The 18597-nt window shown below is 36.9% G+C and overlaps 1 protein-coding gene across 2 annotated transcripts in view; it reads right to left on the bottom strand.

Annotated features, from left to right (window-relative positions):
• The window catches only part of igdcc4 (immunoglobulin superfamily, DCC subclass, member 4), an 81590-nt gene that overhangs the window by 39159 nt on the left and 23834 nt on the right, over positions 1–18597 (bottom strand). For both annotated transcript variants that reach the window (XM_015375426.1, XM_015375424.1), the window contains exons 2-3: positions 13892–14203; positions 2334–2475 (exon numbers count right to left, since the gene is read on the bottom strand). In XM_015375426.1, coding sequence (XP_015230912.1) covers positions 2334–2475; positions 13892–14203 — 454 coding nt within the window. The remainder of the gene's footprint in view (positions 1–2333; positions 2476–13891; positions 14204–18597) is intronic.

Genomic DNA, 18597 nt, shown 5'->3' with positions numbered 1-18597 from the left:
TTTTTTTATGCTTTTCTGTTGCGCTTTTTTTTGCTCAGTTTGTTTGGAAAGAAAGCCTTTGTTGTTCATTGCTTGTTTTAAATAACAAGAGAGGCACACTATGCTGTGTGTGTGTTTAAGGAAATAGTTGACCTAAGCCAGTAAACACCTCCTTGTAAAAATGATGAAGAAAAGCCCAAGATCCAGTTTGAAAAATAATGCACAAAATAAAACTTGTAATTAAAACTTGATTCCAATAGGTCTTAGACTTAAATAGCTTTTAGAATAGAGTTGATTTAATAATAGAGGTTATCAAAGCGTTCAGGCAGGAAATTAATGAGGAGTATACAGAAGCAACTTAAAGTCAAGACAGGAGAAAGCAGGGAGACATACAGGAAGACAATGGAAAACAAGCTCCAGATAAATAATATCAGAGATGTGTGGCAAGGGATGAGGAAGATCATAGGCTTCAAGCAGAAGGGTAATCAGATGAAGGTCTGGACAGAGCCAATGAACTGAATACATTCTTCAACAGGATCAAGTTAGGAACAAGCACAGAACCATTCTCTCTTGCCCACAGAGAAATGGACAGCCTGTCCTCATCTGCCATGGAATCTCCTGCATCTGAGTTTGTTGTCAGCGACATCAAAATTAATGCTGCTCCCTCCACCTTTCACCTGTCTATCTCTAGAAATGAAGTGAAAAGGCAACTGGAGAGACTGAATACTAATAAATCAACAGGTCCCAATGGTGTCAGACCCAGAGTTGTGAAGGCCTTTGCATAGACACTCTGTGGAATTCTACAGGATCTCTTCACCCTTAGTCTGACCCTGGAGACAGTTCCAGAGATGTGGACGACCTCCTGCCTTCTTCCAGTATGAAAGAAGACTAACGGTCCTCAGTGACTATACTGTAGACGTGTTACCCTGACATCCCACACCATGAAGGTCCTATAGATACTTCTGTTGATTCACCTCAGCAAGCGAACAAGCAGCTATCAGGACCCCCTGCAGTCTGCTTATCACTGTGGGGTTGGAGTTGATAATGCCATCATATACCTGCTTCAACAAACCCACAATCATTTAGGAAGGCAGATAACACTGTGAAGATCATGTTTCCACAGCACATTTAACATAATATAGCCTGACTTACTTTATGAAAAATTTCAGAAGACTCAAGTGGAGGCATCAACAATCGCCTGGATCAATGACTACCTGACAAACAGACCACAGTTTGTTAGACTGAAGGGTCAGCTGTCTGATCAAGTAGTCAGCAGCCCAGGAGCACCATAGGGGGCGGAATTCTCACTATAAATTTTTTTCTCTCTATACTTCTGATTTGAAGTAAATGAGTCCTGTCATCTGCAGAAATGCTCAGATGACTTTTCAGTCATTGGGTGCATGGTAGATGGACTGGAAGCTGAGTGCAGAGAGCTGGTGAACTGCTTTGCGGCACAGTGTGGAAACTATCATCTGATCTTCAAAGTCAACAAAACAAGGGAGATGACTGTAGATAAAAGAAGAAGGAATAAGTTGAAACCAATTAAAATAATGGCATAAGAAGTGAAGGTGGTTAAGTAGTATAAATACCTTGTTATTCATTTGGACAACAAACAAGAAAGAAAACAAAACAGTGAAATCAGCTACAAGAAGGGACAGGACAGATTGCACTTCTCTAAGGAAGCTAAGGTCCTTCATCATTTGCAGCATTTTACTACATATCTGTTGTGGAGAGTGTAACCCCATCTCCATCATCTGCTGGGGTAACAGCATCAGAGAAAATGACTTCAAAATTCAATAAGGTTATAAAGAAGGTCGGCTCTGTTCTAGGAATTAGAACCTCTGGTCATTATTTCACAAAGATTTCTTCAAGAATATGGACAACAGTGAGCATCCTCTTCAGAACATTTTTAAACAACAAAGTGTCTTCATCGAGAGGCTTCTCCAAATCCGGTACAAGACAGACCACTACAGAAATATCCTTCATGGCTACAGATATCAAGGCCTACAACAACTCAATGAAAAAATAAAACAACCTATATTTACTGTTCCCTTTGAGATTGATAAAGTGTTTTTGAAATGAATTGAACTGAATGATGTAATGTGGTCACCAAGTCTTCTAGCAGTCTAAGCCTATAGCAGCAAACTATAGGGATAGCTCAGGATTTTGTCCACCATTGAAAATGCTAACAAGACACTATGATGTTTGTGCCTTAATAAGAAGTAATGTAAAAAAAAAAAAAAGAATCAAAGAGGTGAAAATATGTATTTTTTTGCAATTCAGTGTATGTATCCCATTTGGCAACATCTGAAAATCAAAACATTAAATATAACTTAGGTTAACAGACAAATTACCTTGTATCATCATCAATAGTCACTTTGTCCTTTTGCCATGTAATGACAGGTAAAGGTACTCCCGTCATCTGGCACTCGAAGCGAGCAAATCCCCCAATAATCACCGTCTGTGGAGATGGCTCCTGATAGAGCCTGGAGAGACCTAGGGAGTAAAAAGTAACATCAGCATATTTATTTCAAACTAGAGATCTTCTTATTAACACAACTATAGGATCCAACAAATTTTGTTCCAACAGTAAGATAGGATTTATGACTGATTCAAAGCTCCCTTCTCTTTTATAAAGAGATACCGTAATACTATTATTATTTGGCATAAAAAAAAGTTGTTTGAAGAGTTTCAGAGAGGTTAATTATGTATCTTTAAATGCTTTTGTATTTCTTATTTCATATAACATATAATTCATGGAGTTTTTTATTTATTTATTGTCACTAATATACATCCCTGAGTACTTATGAGATGCACCAGATGGCAGCAGTGAGTAAAGTCATTGAACCTCTGGCCACCTTATGCTGATGGGTGTAAAAAATAATGAACAAAACAGTTTAACATATCCCTGATGCTGAAGCCCTGACTGAGATGCAAAGTATGGTGATGGATTAAAGCTGAGAAAGCACAAAAAGGAGCAAGAGGAAGAAAAAACAGGCATTAAAAAAGTATAGAGCGAACAGAAAAGAAAATCTTAAATTAGGCTCGTGCAGATTTTTCAGTTTTCTGTTATACTCACTATAAGTGGTTGAAAAGCACTGAAACTAACATTATATCAGATTGTGTTCATTGAAGTGTGAGAACATAACAATAAGGCATCCCAATAACCAAATAATCAGAATCTTCTCAGACATTCTTCCATATCACTGTATCATATTCTCTGTCTGAACAGAGCTGCATTACTAATTTACAGTAAACTTGTGAAACTTTTTTTCAAGATTATTTTAATTCTTATTTTTATTTTAATTTGAATTTATATGGTCTGACCCATCTCATTCTCATGACACAAACAGGCTTTGATTGCTGATGCTGATTTTGATACACAACCCGTACAAACTATTCAAAAATGGACATGATGGGTCCTTACCTTTCAAGAAGAAGAACAAGAATATGTCTAAGTCATAAAAAAATCTTTCAAAATAAAATAAATCTCTTTTGGAGAATAACAAGTACAAGGGCAATGACATTATTTTTTTAATAAATGTGATACAGGTATCAATAGGACTTTTGTTATTGGTCAAAAATAGAAATTGTAGGAGTTATATATAGAATTATTGTCAATATAACTGAAAATATTATAAAAAGCATTTAACAGAAATAAGATAAATTAGGGTATGAACAGAGCATGGAGTGATGTTGCACGTCTGTAAAACATCTAACAGATTTTGTTTGCTGGATTGTTAGGAAAAAGGCTTGAGAACTTTTACTCACCATAGTTTACCTGTTAGTGAAAGTTTAGCCCAAATGAGAAATTGCTTCATTTAAGCATGCCGGTTTATATCACATTTTACTTTGTTTCTTGTGAGTTCATAGTTTTTATGAGTGCAATAAAAAGGATAAAGAACAGTAACATTTTGTATCAGTAAAGAATTTTACTTAGATATTTTTTATTTATATTTTCTAACAGTAAGTAAACAACTGCAAAAACTTTTGCTTTCAAAAATGGATCCTGGGCGTAAGTTCAACTGAAGAAACTGATTACTTGCCCTTACCTGCCTCTGAAAAGCCAATAAGCTTTGAACCACACCTCAACTAAAGCCAATTAGCATCCAGAGTTCATCTTAAGAGGGTCTTCAAATCCAAACCTCAGTCTGCTACCCGGCCAAAGCGCAAGTAGTGGTTGATCTATATCTGACTTTGATTCAGATGGCCCGATTCAACCCACTTCCAGCCCATCCTCCAACATCGTAGCTAAAGCTTCATCAGAATGTCATTCCTCCCGGACTCTTACTGTGTTCCCTTCACTGTCCCATCTTAACCGGTCTGGCAGAAGACCGCAATGTTGAGCCTGTTTCTGTCAGAGGTTTCTTCCCAAAGGTGAGTTTTTCCTCTCCACTGTCGCTTCATGCTTGCTCATCATGGACAGTTTCATGCAACCTGTGTTATCCAAGCTGGACTTCCATCTTTCAGATCCCCTAGTGAAGCACTAGTATCAGCTCACACAGTCCTCTGGATCTCTCCAGCCAGCAGTCTGACCACCTTCATCTATCTACACTCCACCAACAGTTTCAGGCCTGTAGGGACACATTCTTGTTCTGTACTCCTGTTAATTCAAATCAAAGCAAAAGTCAGCGCTATATTTCTTGCCGAGGTCTAAGTGCTAGGGTTGTCACGATACTAAACTTTTCAACTCGATACCGATACTAAGGAAAATATTCGATACTCGATACCATTTTCGATACCACAAGGATAAAAACAAAGACTCCAAAATTCAACAGTAATATTTTCATTAATAAATAAAATACAATAAACAATGAGAACAATATTTTGAGGTTGTATGCTATGCACAATATTAAGCAAGCCTGATAACAACTTATGAAATTTAAATTAAATGTTCCTTCCTTGGCTATGCTTTACACACATAACAATGAAGCTAGCCAAACAAAAATAATTCTCAGCAGCTGCACCTGTTACAAAAAAAGTCTGAAACTGAAAAGTGAGTAGAATTATTCAATCACACAGTGTTCTGAAAGTGCATTGTCCTCTATTTTGCACTTTAGGTGCCACTGGTGGTGGCACTGTATCGATACTTTTGAAACTGAGTATTGTATCCGGATACAACGTTTCAGTATCGATACTTTTTTGAGTATCGATACTTTTGACAACCCTACTAAGTGCCAAAGATGAAAGTAATAGAATTAATAAAATTCTTCTAATTGTCTTTTATTTCTGAGTGAGTTTTCCAGATTGAAATGACCTAAATTATCTTCAAAACTATTTCCAGAGAAATTGTGACTTAAGTTTTCTCCAGCTTTTCTAAGCACATGGTTGGTAAAAAAAAAAAACTTTTCCCTCCCTTGCCCAATGTTCCCCATTGCTGGTTGAAAGGATGAAAAAAAAATGTGAATTTCCCTGGCTTAGAAGAAAAACAAATTCTGCTCTGAAAATATTTCTGGTGATCTAACAATAGGAAAGTCGTGGTCTGAAAAACTACGGAAGTGGCACCTGTGAATTCTATCAAGAAATAAGCCAGATGTTCACATGGATTTATCCAGCCCTCATCAATGGAAAGAGGTATGTTCTCTTAATGTTAACAAAGTGTCTAAAATTGCAAAATAAATGGGCGTAAAGTTATAAAGTTGTAGTTTTCTATTTGTAAATGAAATGATACTATCAAACGTTTTATTCATACATCTACAAATGCCTCTTTAAAACAATTGATGATGCAGAAATAGCCCTCTACAAAAATTGAGATAAACACCTCTGATATAAGCCATTTAATATATTGATAATGTTGCACAAATATAATCTCACATTAATGTCAGAAAGAGCTGCAGGCTATAAAGGAGGTACTATTGATTAACCCTTGCCACTTTCACATTGACGAGCCTCAGCATCTGACATGTTGCCAGACTAAATTGCAGAGCTTTTCGGAAAATTATTTTTTAACTCACAGCAGCTAATTGCTGAGCTTTTCGGAAAAATAATTTTTAACTCACAGCAGCTAGCCTGACTTAATGCTTGCAGACTGACTCCTTGTGTTTGCGTTGGTGGATCACTATGTATCTCGCCTCTAACGGATTGTGCACATGAGGGTGAATGACAGCAGATAAGCAAGGGTGCACAGCAACAAATGTCAATGAAAGAGAGGGGGGCTGGGCTGTTCAAAGAAAGCACTTTTTTCTATGCTGTGATGGAACAATAGTGACTGGCAGACATTCCACCTCTGCTCTTTCAAAGTGTAACTGTGAGTTTTTTAAGATCCCTGAATGCGAGATTAAATTTCACAGCAGATTCAACCTGCATCCTTGGTTAAAATCTTGCTCTTTATGTTGTGATGACACCGAAAAAATGTTTTCATTATAGCACTCACAGCTAAGGGTGGACTAAAAAAAACCCTCCTGACAAGATATTTTTTTATATTTTGAGGATTCTGGTGAAGCCTGTATTAAGGAAGATTAGCCAATTATTTTAAATACAAAAAAGGGCAAATATTTTTCCCTTTTTTCTCAGGTCTTGACTTTCTCCTGCTGTCTTTGTCTGTCCCTCATTCTGTGCCCCACTATTTGGCCCCTCAGCTATCGGATTGCAGCGTTTTTTTCCCCTCCCCTTGTGCAAGCAGATAATTCTACCCGTGACCTCTTTGCTTCCCAGCTCTAAGGCTGAGATTGTGAAAGCTCATCAAGCATACCTCCAGCCTGGACAGCTATTTGTCAAAGCTACTGCAGAGCATGTGCAGCCCAGTCAGGAAAGCCCTTCAGCACTGTCGGAGGAAGCTTTTTTTAAGCTTAGTCCAAAAACATTTTTCATTGTGGAACTATCCTTCAAAACTATATTTTATTTTACACATTCTTTGTAAGAGACAGGAGAAAAAAACATATTGGTCACATGCTGACAACTTCGGATTTTTAACATGAAAAAAAATGTTTCTGAAATCTGCTGAATATTAAAAAAATATATCAGAACTCTCTCTGTCTCATAAATATAGTAGAAAAGTTAATAACCTGCCTTTATTTATGATGATCTTGCTTCGTTTTTCTCTATAATAATATCAGGCATGAGCTGGTTGCCATTCTCACAAAAAAAAGTCACAAAAATTCACAATAACAAAACTTCTTACATTTTCAGTCATAGTGTTCATGCAATATGTGTTTGTACGGTATATATCTAAAGCTTGTCATAGTGTTTAGATCCCTCCAATGCCACTATCCTCCCTCCTGTGTTGTTGCTAGCTCTACAGGTTAGGGAGCTTCCAGAACATCTTTATTTTCACCCCTGGACATGACGCTGTCAATCGCTAAGCTCTGTAATCAAAATCTGGCTATATGGGAACATTTTAGCTGCTACAAGATGGCAACAGCTTGGAGGGCGGAGGTTGTCCTACGGTAGGTGCGCTTGGACAGTGGCAGGCAGAGGAGGTGGTACCTGATATTATCTGCATCTGGAGAAGTCTGTATCTAAACAAGTCTTACAATCTTACATCCAGCCAAAACATCCTTGTGATCCTGTTTAGAGATTGATATACCAAGCAAGAGCTGCTCAAATATCTCAAAATACTCCCACCAGAGCAGCACGACAACTTGAGAAGCACTTTGGAAGTCTTGTTTAGAGAATATATACCATGATTTGAAGAAGTCTTACCAAGTGAAATTGTCTTGCACTGGCCAAACATGTCTCATGCATTTTGAAGGTTGATTATATATTTGGTTTGTTTTAAGTAAAAGGCATGTTACTCCATCTGTCTCTAGCCGTGCATTTTCTGTACATCCATTCATGCATGTACTGTTTGTTACTGTTTTGTGCATGTAATGATTGATAAACTTTATGCTATATAAAAACTACCAACATTATGATAACATCAGTAAAAAGGATGACTATTTTTGCACTATATACCCTGGTTTCGCCGTGTGGTTTAGCTATTAAAGCAGTGGAAACCAGGGGTGTAAATAATAATCGTTTTGTGTCTATGCATCGATCCAACAGCCGAAGATTCGATGCATCAACACGTTCACAAGACTATCGATTCATGTTTTTTTTTTTCTTCTCCGGTCTACTTTTATGCATTTGCTCCTGGACGTAATTCTGACTACCATGCTGCGGTGGCGCTAAACCTATTTTATCCCTCCTACCTCGCTTCCTTTAGCCACTACCCTCTTTCTGCTTGCACACACACACTTGCGTAAACAGTAGGCAAGACAGACATGGCGGATTCTTGAGTATCAAAAATAATTGAATCACTGGGTCAGGAAATTGATACTGAATCAAATCGCAATGATGGGTGTGATTTACACCCCTAGTGGAAACACAGTCATTCTTTCACCTATAAACTTTGTTCATCATTATAGAATAACAGTGTTGCCAAAAATCATAAGTATGATTGGGCATGTTAAATGGGAGTAAGACCCTGCAAGGGAGTGACACCTGTGATCTAAAAACATCTCCTACTGACAAAGTTGACAAAATGCTTGAGATTAGTCAATAATTTTATAAGCCTTTCTTTTATTTTTTATTTTTATTTCAGACATTTGAAAATAACTGAATTTAGAGAATACAGTGATGTTTTGAAACCGTGATATCTTTGCTTAAGGTTATGTTACCGTAAAAATGTCATCTCAGCCCCTGCATAGATAATATGCTGTCTGCTGTCTTTGTTACCTTACTCTTAAATAAAAGAAAACAAAGAAAGCCACAGAGTGAAATACAAAAGAATAAAAGAAAAAAGAAGTAGCTCTATCAGAAACTGTATTTGAATAGAAGAGAAAGTCCTTGTCTGTCTCTAGGACTATCAGGGACAAACAAATGATTCATATGTACATGGCGCATGCAAAATCAGAGCAGCTGTCTTTCTAATGTGTTTGCACAGATGTGATCTCTGCTACATTCTCTCATCACTCTTCTCCAAGTGAAAACACTGTGGGGGAATGAAATGTCTACAGAGTCGATATTGACGCAGTTCTGCTTGAGCCTTTCTTACAACTGAAAAAAACTTCACCCAGAAACTAAACATATTTTATTAAAAATAATCAAAAAAATATATTTGTATTCACTTTTAAGTGAAATACAACCCCTTAATATCCCAGAAAACCCATTTTCTTAGGGATAAATCAGCATTTGTAAAACATCAATAGAAGAAAAATAAATTTTAAAGCTACGAAAGATCTTGAACTTCAATGGAGATCCAAATTCCGCAGGACAAAAACCCTAAATATACAGTCAGAGAATAACAGTAGAAAGGTTCACACCTTAACAGTTTAATGAATAAGACTTAAAAAGTTACCAAAAACAACCTAAATCCTAAAAAAAGCAAAGCTAATGAAGATATAGACCAACAAGTTTGCATTCATATTCACAAGGAAAGGGTTAGGGTTAACCTAAGCATACTTCTTTCTATTCAATATAATAAAAATAATAAATTATTATGATTTTATTTAGATTACAAAGGGTGTGGATAGTTTTCCAAAATAGTTGAATCGTTTTAAAGGCCATAACTTTTCCACCTGTCCTTTGCCATTTTCGCCATTCACAGCATTAATTAAACACCCCCGCTCCTCTTCCTTTTAGCGCTTTGGTCCTTATTGTTCCTCAAAGAAAAGATCCTCATAAATAAGCATGTAGCATCTGACAAAAGACGGGCACTCACATTGGATGGTGTCTCGTCTTACACAAAGCAAAAGACTAAATAAAGACCAGGACTTGAGTTTGAGAGAAAAGGAAGCCCTTTTGTCAGACAAAAACAAAATTCTCTCCCCTGTTGCTTTATGTCATGATCTTCTGTCTAATAACAGAAAAATGAAACCCCCTTGTGTGAACCTGTGGGGTAAAAACACACAATCAACTTCCAGATATGGCAGAAGAAATACTTAAACTTAAAATAAATGTCCCTGTTTTTTAGATACATCAAATCCAGGCTTTATTCAGTCACATTCCTGTTCATTGAATCATATTCAAAGTACATCTTAAATGTACAGTGATAATCTTTGAGCAAATTCTAAACATACTTTTCATAAAGCTCATATTTTAGTATAATTTTTAGTGGTCAAATGTAACATTCTAATATGTTATATTACTAAGTAGGAAATGCTCAAGAAATACTGATTGATTGATTGTTAAATATGTATACAATACATTTCAAATGAGTTACTGAAATAATCCAACTTGGCACCCTGCATTGCCTGGTATGGCATGGCTAGAACCTCACACTGGAGCTAGGTCTGGGGTTGGCATCGCCTGGTGGTCAGTTTCCTCCTCGAGGGACCCTAGCCGGATCACGTCTAAAGGAGTGATGCAACATTTAGTTGCCACCACCATGAGGGACCAGTGTAAAGATGTTTGGGGAGCAGTCAGAAGTGGAGGCCTGGGAGGCCTGATACCTAGAACCTGGCTCCTTGAGAGAAGCTACACTCTACCTACTTTAAAGTGGTCCTCATGAAGAGCCAAAGTGCTGGGGAGGGTCTGCTGTCTCCCCACAGTGCTATCCAACAAGTGGAGTGTTGGATTGCTCTCCTCGAAGAGATTCCTTCATTCTACTTGGGGACTTCAACACTTGTGTTGGAAATAACAGTGACACTTAAAGGGGATTATGGATAATGAGGACCAGACCGCTAGCTCTTGGTGGTGTTTCACTGTTGCACTTCTGTGCTAGCCATAGATTGTCCATGATGAACACTATGTTTAAGCATAACGATGTCAATTGGTAGCACCAGGACACTCTAGGCAAAAGGTTGATAATCAACTTTGTATTCAAGTTCTAGGCTGTATACCTTTGACACACAGGTATTGAGAGAGGCAGAGGACCAAGCGGGTATTGAGAATCTGCTGAGAACGCTTGATGGAGACCTAAGGGAGCGACTTAATCAACTCTCAACTTCAAGACAACTTCCGCCAGATTCCAGGGGAGGCTGGCGACATCAAGTCTTAGTGGACCATGTTCTCTGCCTGTGGATTGCCTGTTGCAGTTGGCCAGAGCTGTTGACTTAAAGATATTCTGTAGCCTGAGCCTCCTCCCGGAGGGAGACTGGGAGTTTCTCTGCCGATACAGTTGTCCCCACAACCAGGGGACAACTTCCAGGGAATGGAAGACAACGAGTATGAGTATGACAACTACTCGTGCAGAACTTCCACTTCAGTCAAGATAACTTTTTTTTTCTTTTTTTGAGGTTACTGTTTTACAAATGTACTTGTTGATTATTTTTTTAATCGGCTGAGTTTGTATGGTGTCAAAATTGTTAAATAGAAATTTTTAATTTTTCAATGATGGGTTCAAGCCATTGTGCAAAGTGGCTTAGTAGTAGACAGAGATGGCAAAAGTACTCACTTTCCGTACTTGAGTAAAAGTACAGATACTTGTGTTAAAAAATACTCTGGTAAAAGTGGAAGTACTGATTAAACTTCTTTACTCAAGTAAAAGTAACAAAGTACAGGCTTTTACTTAAAGTATAAAAGTAAAAGTAGAAACCACTTTTTTCATGCCGTTGCCTACATTTTAAATGGATGTCTGCCAATAGGACTAGATCTCCGTTGTGTTCATTTTCAATCATCTCGTTGTCCATGCTACTATGCTAACGCCACCGCCACCAAGCTGCAATGATTTGCCGCCAATGAATACCGCCGAATCTGTCGATTCATCTTGTAGTGGTGCGTCAAATGCAACGTAGATTCCCATCCAATTAGATTGAATTTGGTATTGATGACGTGAAAAATAATAACGGTAACTCCATTGAAATGATTCAAAACTAAAGTAACGAGCCAATTTTTTAAAATGTAAGGAGTAGAAAGTACAGATATTTGTGTAAAAATGTAAGGAGTAGAAGTAAAAAGTCGCCATAAAAATAAGTAGTAAAGTAAAGTAAAAATATCAGAAAAATCTACTTGAGTACAGTAACGAAGTATTTGTACTTCGTTACTTCCCATCTCTGGTAGTAGAGCAATAGCATCATCTCTATATGCTCAGACATAAAGGCTACAAAAACTTCTAAAACACTGTGGTGCAAAGTGAAAGGAAGGGATGCATTAAATTCCCATCTAAACAACGTGAATCTCCTACTTGGATTGTTCTTTTTGACAATTCAATTATGATAGAAGCAAGTCTTCATTCAATCTGACTAATTATGGGCAAAAAGAAAATTCTGAATGTCCTCTTTTAAACAGCTGCAGTCTAACAGACTGCTAATAATACCAGATGCTATAATTTTAAACTTCCACGATAAGATCACAACTATAATTGGCTTATGAGATTATGAACCTCTACTTTTATCTACTTTTTTTCATTTTTCATTGCATTGATCTAAGCTTTGGCCTTCATAAAATCACAATTTAACTAACTTTGATTTCTAATATCTAGTTATCACTTACCAAAAAATAAAAATAGGAAATATGATCATCAAATGATACTTTTATCTCTTTTCCCAGGGAACACATTTTTCCTTAAACTCAGGGCTTTAAAGCTTTATGTATGATTTAAAACCTGTGTAAATGTCTTAGTTTGTACAAAGGTGATGTTGAAAACAAGTGCCATGTATAGACATCCAGAAGAGTGGACACAAAATATGTGTGTTAGTGTGCTTCATGAATATGTAGATTCTACTATAATAGGGAAACGTAAATTCAGGATGCAAACATTTTTGAGGTTGTTATGGCTAAATAGAAAGCATTAACTCAAAAACAGGTGATCGAGAAATGATCTGTGCTCATTTCAAAATAATGAAACAGTTAGAAATAAAAAGAGTAGAATATATTAGTGTGGAAAAATCCAACAAAATTTAATTAATCAATGCAGCCTTTGAGCCATGAACACAAATGGGAAACATCATAACTTAAGTGAAGTATTGTGGTATGTTTAGAAAACACAAATGAATTGTTTGCTCAATGTTCTTTCATCATGTGAAGTATTGTGTTCAGTTAAACCATTACCGGTCTATCTTGGTTTGCTATATTTTCAATTAATTGAAGGTAAATTCAGCTTTTTAAAAGTAATCTTACTGCTGAGAGACAGTGGGTCCCTTCATCTAGATCAAAGTTGACTTTTTAAGGTTTTATGATTTATATTTACTCTTTTAAAAAAACTTTAAATTTACATTTATACTTGTTTAATTGTTGTTATTATTGTCATGATTACCTCCAACTCCATGACAGATCTTATTTCTTCTTTTATGGCCATTCCCAAGTCATACATGCAATTTATTAATTCAGAGAGGGTGGAACTGAAACAGTTTGGATGTTTTTTCTTTTTCAGAGCAATCATAGTAGATCAGCAACATGTCCAATTAGCCAACATGCATTGATCTAATAAATGTTATGGACAGGTTAATGCATGGACATAATAATGATCAGATGGGTTTGATTCTTACAAACCATTATTGTGAAATTCATAATAACTTGGGAAGGTTTGTTAGAGCTGTTTCTTTTTTCTGGGTGGAACAATAAGCAAACCAATATAGAAACTGTTTCCAAATGGATAAATAGAGTAATCTTCTGGAAAAGGCACATATTTAACTTAAACAAAGATCAAACAACATTTGCAATGTTTAAAAGCAGATTCCATGTCAGCCAACTAGTAAAATTAAATTAACTCTGCTTTTTCTGATAAGAAAAGGGGTCAAATATTCAGATAGCAAGCCATCAAAGCTCACTGATAAATAGCTATAAAAGGGAAATTTAGGCATGTCAGTGGAGGAAATTAGGTATATTTGCATTCGTGTTGGTGAGAGAGTCCCGTAAGAATTAAAAATTGTGCGTCAACTTCCTGCTTTTAAAAATTTAGAGCTGTATGTTTTCTTTTGTCTACCAACAAAAGAGGAAGGCCTGTGACACAAAATTACTGTAAAAACCTGACTAGAGCCCAGAGACACAAAAAATCTCTACATTAAAATCCCTACATGAAAGAAGTGTGTCCTGTTAATTGTGTAACACCTACTTGCAAGCAGCACATTTACAGCCCGACTGGTCAGTGCTCCAATGTCGCTGGCACTCACGCAGCTGTAACTACCCTCTACATTCTTTGGTGGCTGACTGTCTGTGGAGGTGGGTAACAGGAGAAGGGATCCATTGCTTAAATACTGATGATCTCCTGGTGCGGGGGGCAGAAGCTGGCCATCCTTGAACCAGGTAACATTAAAAGGAGTGTCACTGGACCCCAGGTTGCAGTCCAGCAGAAGGGGTGAACCAAGCTCTAGAATTACATGGCTGGGCCCGGCACCACAGCTCAGTTCCACTGCAACAGGTTTTTCTGCGTAGAACATAAGAAAAAAAAGGCTGTTAATTAGGCTATTACATTTAAGTCCAAAACATGCCAAGTATAGCTTTATTCAAGTATGTATTTATAAACCTAAATCCTCTATATAGCCAGATTTTTCTGTCTACTTTTACATGTACGTGAACTCTTGTGATTGACCTGTTCACACAAAAGCAACTGTTAGGTAAACATATTCGAATAGAATTAAGTATGTGAAAAAGAATTGCAGCCTCTGTTCAAATTTGTCACAGTAGTACTGCACAGATAAGTATTCTATGTAGCCCAATCAGGTTTCTCCACAGAAAAAAATGCAATTGCAGCCTATTACTGCAGAAAAAACGTAACGCACATATGACAGCATATATTGACTTAATATTCCTGTTTTAAAAAGCTAATGTGCTTTAAGTACTTTGCACAAATAGAACATGATAAAAAGAAAAAAAGGAAAGAAGGTTGCACTTTAGTAGGTTCTCAACAGCAGGTCAGGATTACAAACTTAAATGTTGAACAATTTAGATAGAAACATCAATGGAAACTCAGGAGAAAAACGGTGTTTAACTTTGATTTAAATCCCTTAGGTTTTCAGCACCTTCACAGGTTTGTTCCTGATTACTACGGCATAAGAACTAAATGCTGTTTTTCCATATCTGGTAAGGTTCTGATTATAATAAATAGACTTGAGCCAAGGGACCTGAGTAGTCTGAAACATTGATTTACTGGCAAGTCTGTAATGTATGTTTTATGGACTAAAAGAAGTTTTTCAAGGTCTACACTCTGAGATGAAAAACTTGAAAATGTGCTATTTTTTCTTAAATGATGTTGACATGAGAGCACATTCATTACTTGCAGGCATTTACCAAAAGTTTGATTGGGTTCATAGTATGTCAATCACCTGATGACTTGGTAATATGGAGCTGTCATTATCATAGTCATAGTAACGTATCTTGTTATTTGTTATAATATGAGCAAGGCAGAGCATGTAGATATTAAATAGGTGGGGCCCCAAGATTGACCCTGCATTGGATTTTTGTGCTTTCTGTGTAAAGTTACGTAATCACACAACACAACAAATCTATTCCCTTTAAGTGGAATAAAAACCAGTCAAGAGCTGTACCAGAAAGAGTGACCCAGTTTTCCAGGAGAATGGTCTATCCATTCTATTCTAGGAGAGCACAACAAAGTGATTGAGGATGTCTAATCAGTAAGGTCCAATAAGTGATCGAATATATATATATATATATATATATCACTATAAATTTTATAAATATATCACTATAAATGTGTAATGCTGAAGCTTCCTGTCATGCCAATGATTGCTCTAATAATGAACATCAAAATGCTGTGTAAGTCTAAATGTGTGGAAATGAAAATGATTTTTTGAGGACAACTAATCCTGTCATGTCTTTAAATTATATAGCTCCCATTCCTGCACGCCCAGTTTGAGTAATGCATTTTCCGTTTATTAGGTATGTTTTTTTTTATGACGGCCATGTTTCAAATAATTTTCTCAGTATGTACCAATTTCATCTCACAATTTCCTGAAGTAATATATTTTTTTGCTGAACTATTTACAAAGATAGTCAAATCGTCTGTTTGACTGTCAGATTTTAAGCTACCTTCTGGGTGGTATTTGTCTTTTCAAATTTGTCGTCCGCACAGCAAAATGTATGTTAGGTCATCCACATTACTTTTAAGCTGGAGCAACTGGGCAGGAGTATATGTTACCTGTGCATCGTATATTGCATCTGAGAGCTAAAACAACACAACCAAAATATCTGTAGTAGCACAATTTTGATGGTGATGAAATTGTGTATACTGTAGTGCGTATTGAGCCAGTTTTTTTATTTTCTATTATATTGTATTTTCATAAGCCATAAGCAAGTTTTAAAGGTATAAGTGTTCATACAGGTATACCAAAGTTTCTTGTTAGTTGATTTACAGAAATTGATGGTTTAAAGGAATAGTACAGCCAAAACATGATTAGCCTTCATTTTCTACTCACCCCCATGCTGAACAACACTCTGGAGTACTTTTTTGATATCTCAAATGCATCTGGAGATCTGGGAGGCTTCTTGCTGTCTGCTGACATTCAAATAATGGAGGTCTATGGTGCCCGAGACAGAAAGGTCCATAAAAGTCCACAAAAAACGTGTTAATATTCCTCCATACTGCTCGTCCAATGTATTCCAAGTGTCCTGAGTGGGTAGCATCCAGAATTTACTCGAAACGGAGTCATTTAGAATGTTTTTAGAGCATAAACAGTAGTGTATAGGATTTCCTGAAAGCGCGCGCCTGCACAACGTTACGGAAGCCGGCAGACCAGATGAAAGTGCGCATTCAGCTCGGCAAAGAACTCATGCTCTTCCTCAACACTGAAGTCCTCAGACATTTTTCTTTCGTTGTTTCTTTCTTTGCACAGGTAAACAGCACATTTCTTCTTCTACGCTTGCATTATCGGTAGAGCAGACGCTGAATGCGCACTTTCATCTGGTTTGGTCTGCCGGCTTCCGTAGCGTCGTGAACGCGCAGGCGCGCGCTTTCAGGAAATCCTATACACTACTGTTTATGCTCTAAAAACATTCTAAATGACTTCGTTTCGAGTAAATTCTGGATGCTACCCACTCAGGACACTTGGAATACATTGGACGACTAGTATGGAGGAATATTGACACGTTTTTTTGTGGACTTTCATGGACCTTTCTGTCTCGGGCACCGTAGACCTCCATTATTTGAATGTCAGCAGACAGCAAGAAGCCTCCCAGATCTCCAGATGCATTTGAGATATCAAAAAAGTACTCCAGAGTGTTGTTCAGCATGAGGGTGAGTAGAAAATGAAGGCTAATCATGTTTTGGGTGTACTATTCCTTTAATAAATAAATCATCTTTGAATTTGTAGACGTTAACATAAAACAGGTAGTTTACTGGAATATTTAGTTTCTCTGACATTAGATTAAATAAATTAACTAGAATTTGATTTTCTCCTCTGAAAATGAGGTAATTCTGAGTGAGAAAGTTGGCACATGCACACGTCTACAGTGGGGAAAAAAAACCTGCTGTACAAATGTACTGACACACATAGATCATGTGCAAAATCCTCAAATCCAGAGCCCTCACATGTTTCAAATGGGAAGCAAGGTTTGCACTTGAAGAAGCAACTTAACAAGGTCCGAGGCGCCGTAATAGACATTTTAAAACTAATGCCACATCAGTAAGGGGATCTATGTTTCTGCCCCAAAAATAAAGAAGGAAGCACAAAGCGGGGAAAACGCCACAAACCCAGGAAACCAGAGGCATTTTTGTGGAATAACGTCGAGGCAGCCCACACAGACTTGATAGAGGAGAAACAGGTGTTGGTGTAAAATCCAGAGTTAAATACAAAAACTTTTGAAACACAACACAACTCTTAAAGTCCACCATTGTTGTTTCTTGGTGCACGCATGCTAAGGGAGGGAAGAATCCTCTTGTGTAAACATGTAAATTTGTAGTTGGTTGTGTAGAAAGGGTTTTCCACCCAACACCAGGGGGCCTTACTTTATAATCTCCCACTCTGAGAGCAGGTTTTAAATATTGTTAATTTCTTCCCTATTCTTCCAAGAGATTTGATGATTACATTCAAAGCATGCTTCGAATTGCTGGTTCCCAGATTAAAATAAAGTATGGTTTTGTTTTATTCCTAACAGGTAATAAGTTTTGATACAGCATAACACACTGGGAAATAATTCCACGGCAATAAAGGTTTTGACATTTTATGTTATGTTAATCATATTCCAGAATAACCAAAACATTCCTTGAAGCAGTTCTTAAAATGGGATTTAGCACAGTCTACCATCCATAACAACATAGATGAAATCTGAGCTATTATAAACACATCTGCACCGGAAATCTTGGAGTGCCCTACTTTGAATGTGATTTTGTACTAACTAGAACACACTGAGCTATTGTAACACTGATGCAATAATAGCAAGGGTCACTTGAGTTAATGGTGCATTGAAGGAGGAGAGAATTGAACACATGTTCATTTTGACATTTTCTCTACAAAGTATGCTACTGTGAGACTGAATAGGTTGAGTGGTCTGAGCTATTGTAACAAACAGCAATGGAGTCCAAAAAGTAAAGATAATGGAACCCAGATCAACATTCAACAGTAAAACAAACAGGGTAAAGAAACCAACTGAGACAAAACTGGAAAAAAAAAACATTTTATGACAGGTTGTTGCTACAGTAGAGTTAATTTATAATTTTATGAAATGGAGGTTGTGAAGATTTTTTCTGCTCTTAATTAACACATATCACCTACAATATCTTACAAAGTCATTAAAAACCTTTGAGGTTTTTAAGTTTGTCATATTACAACTACAAACTTTATTGTCAGAAATTAGGACTCGTTT

This window comes from Cyprinodon variegatus, unplaced genomic scaffold, assembly GCF_000732505.1.
Source record: "Cyprinodon variegatus isolate N-32 unplaced genomic scaffold, C_variegatus-1.0 Scaffold118, whole genome shotgun sequence".
Classification (NCBI taxonomy): Eukaryota; Metazoa; Chordata; class Actinopteri; order Cyprinodontiformes; family Cyprinodontidae; genus Cyprinodon; species Cyprinodon variegatus.
Note: the sequence above shows the minus strand (reverse complement) of the source record. Positions and strands in the feature narration are given on the sequence as shown.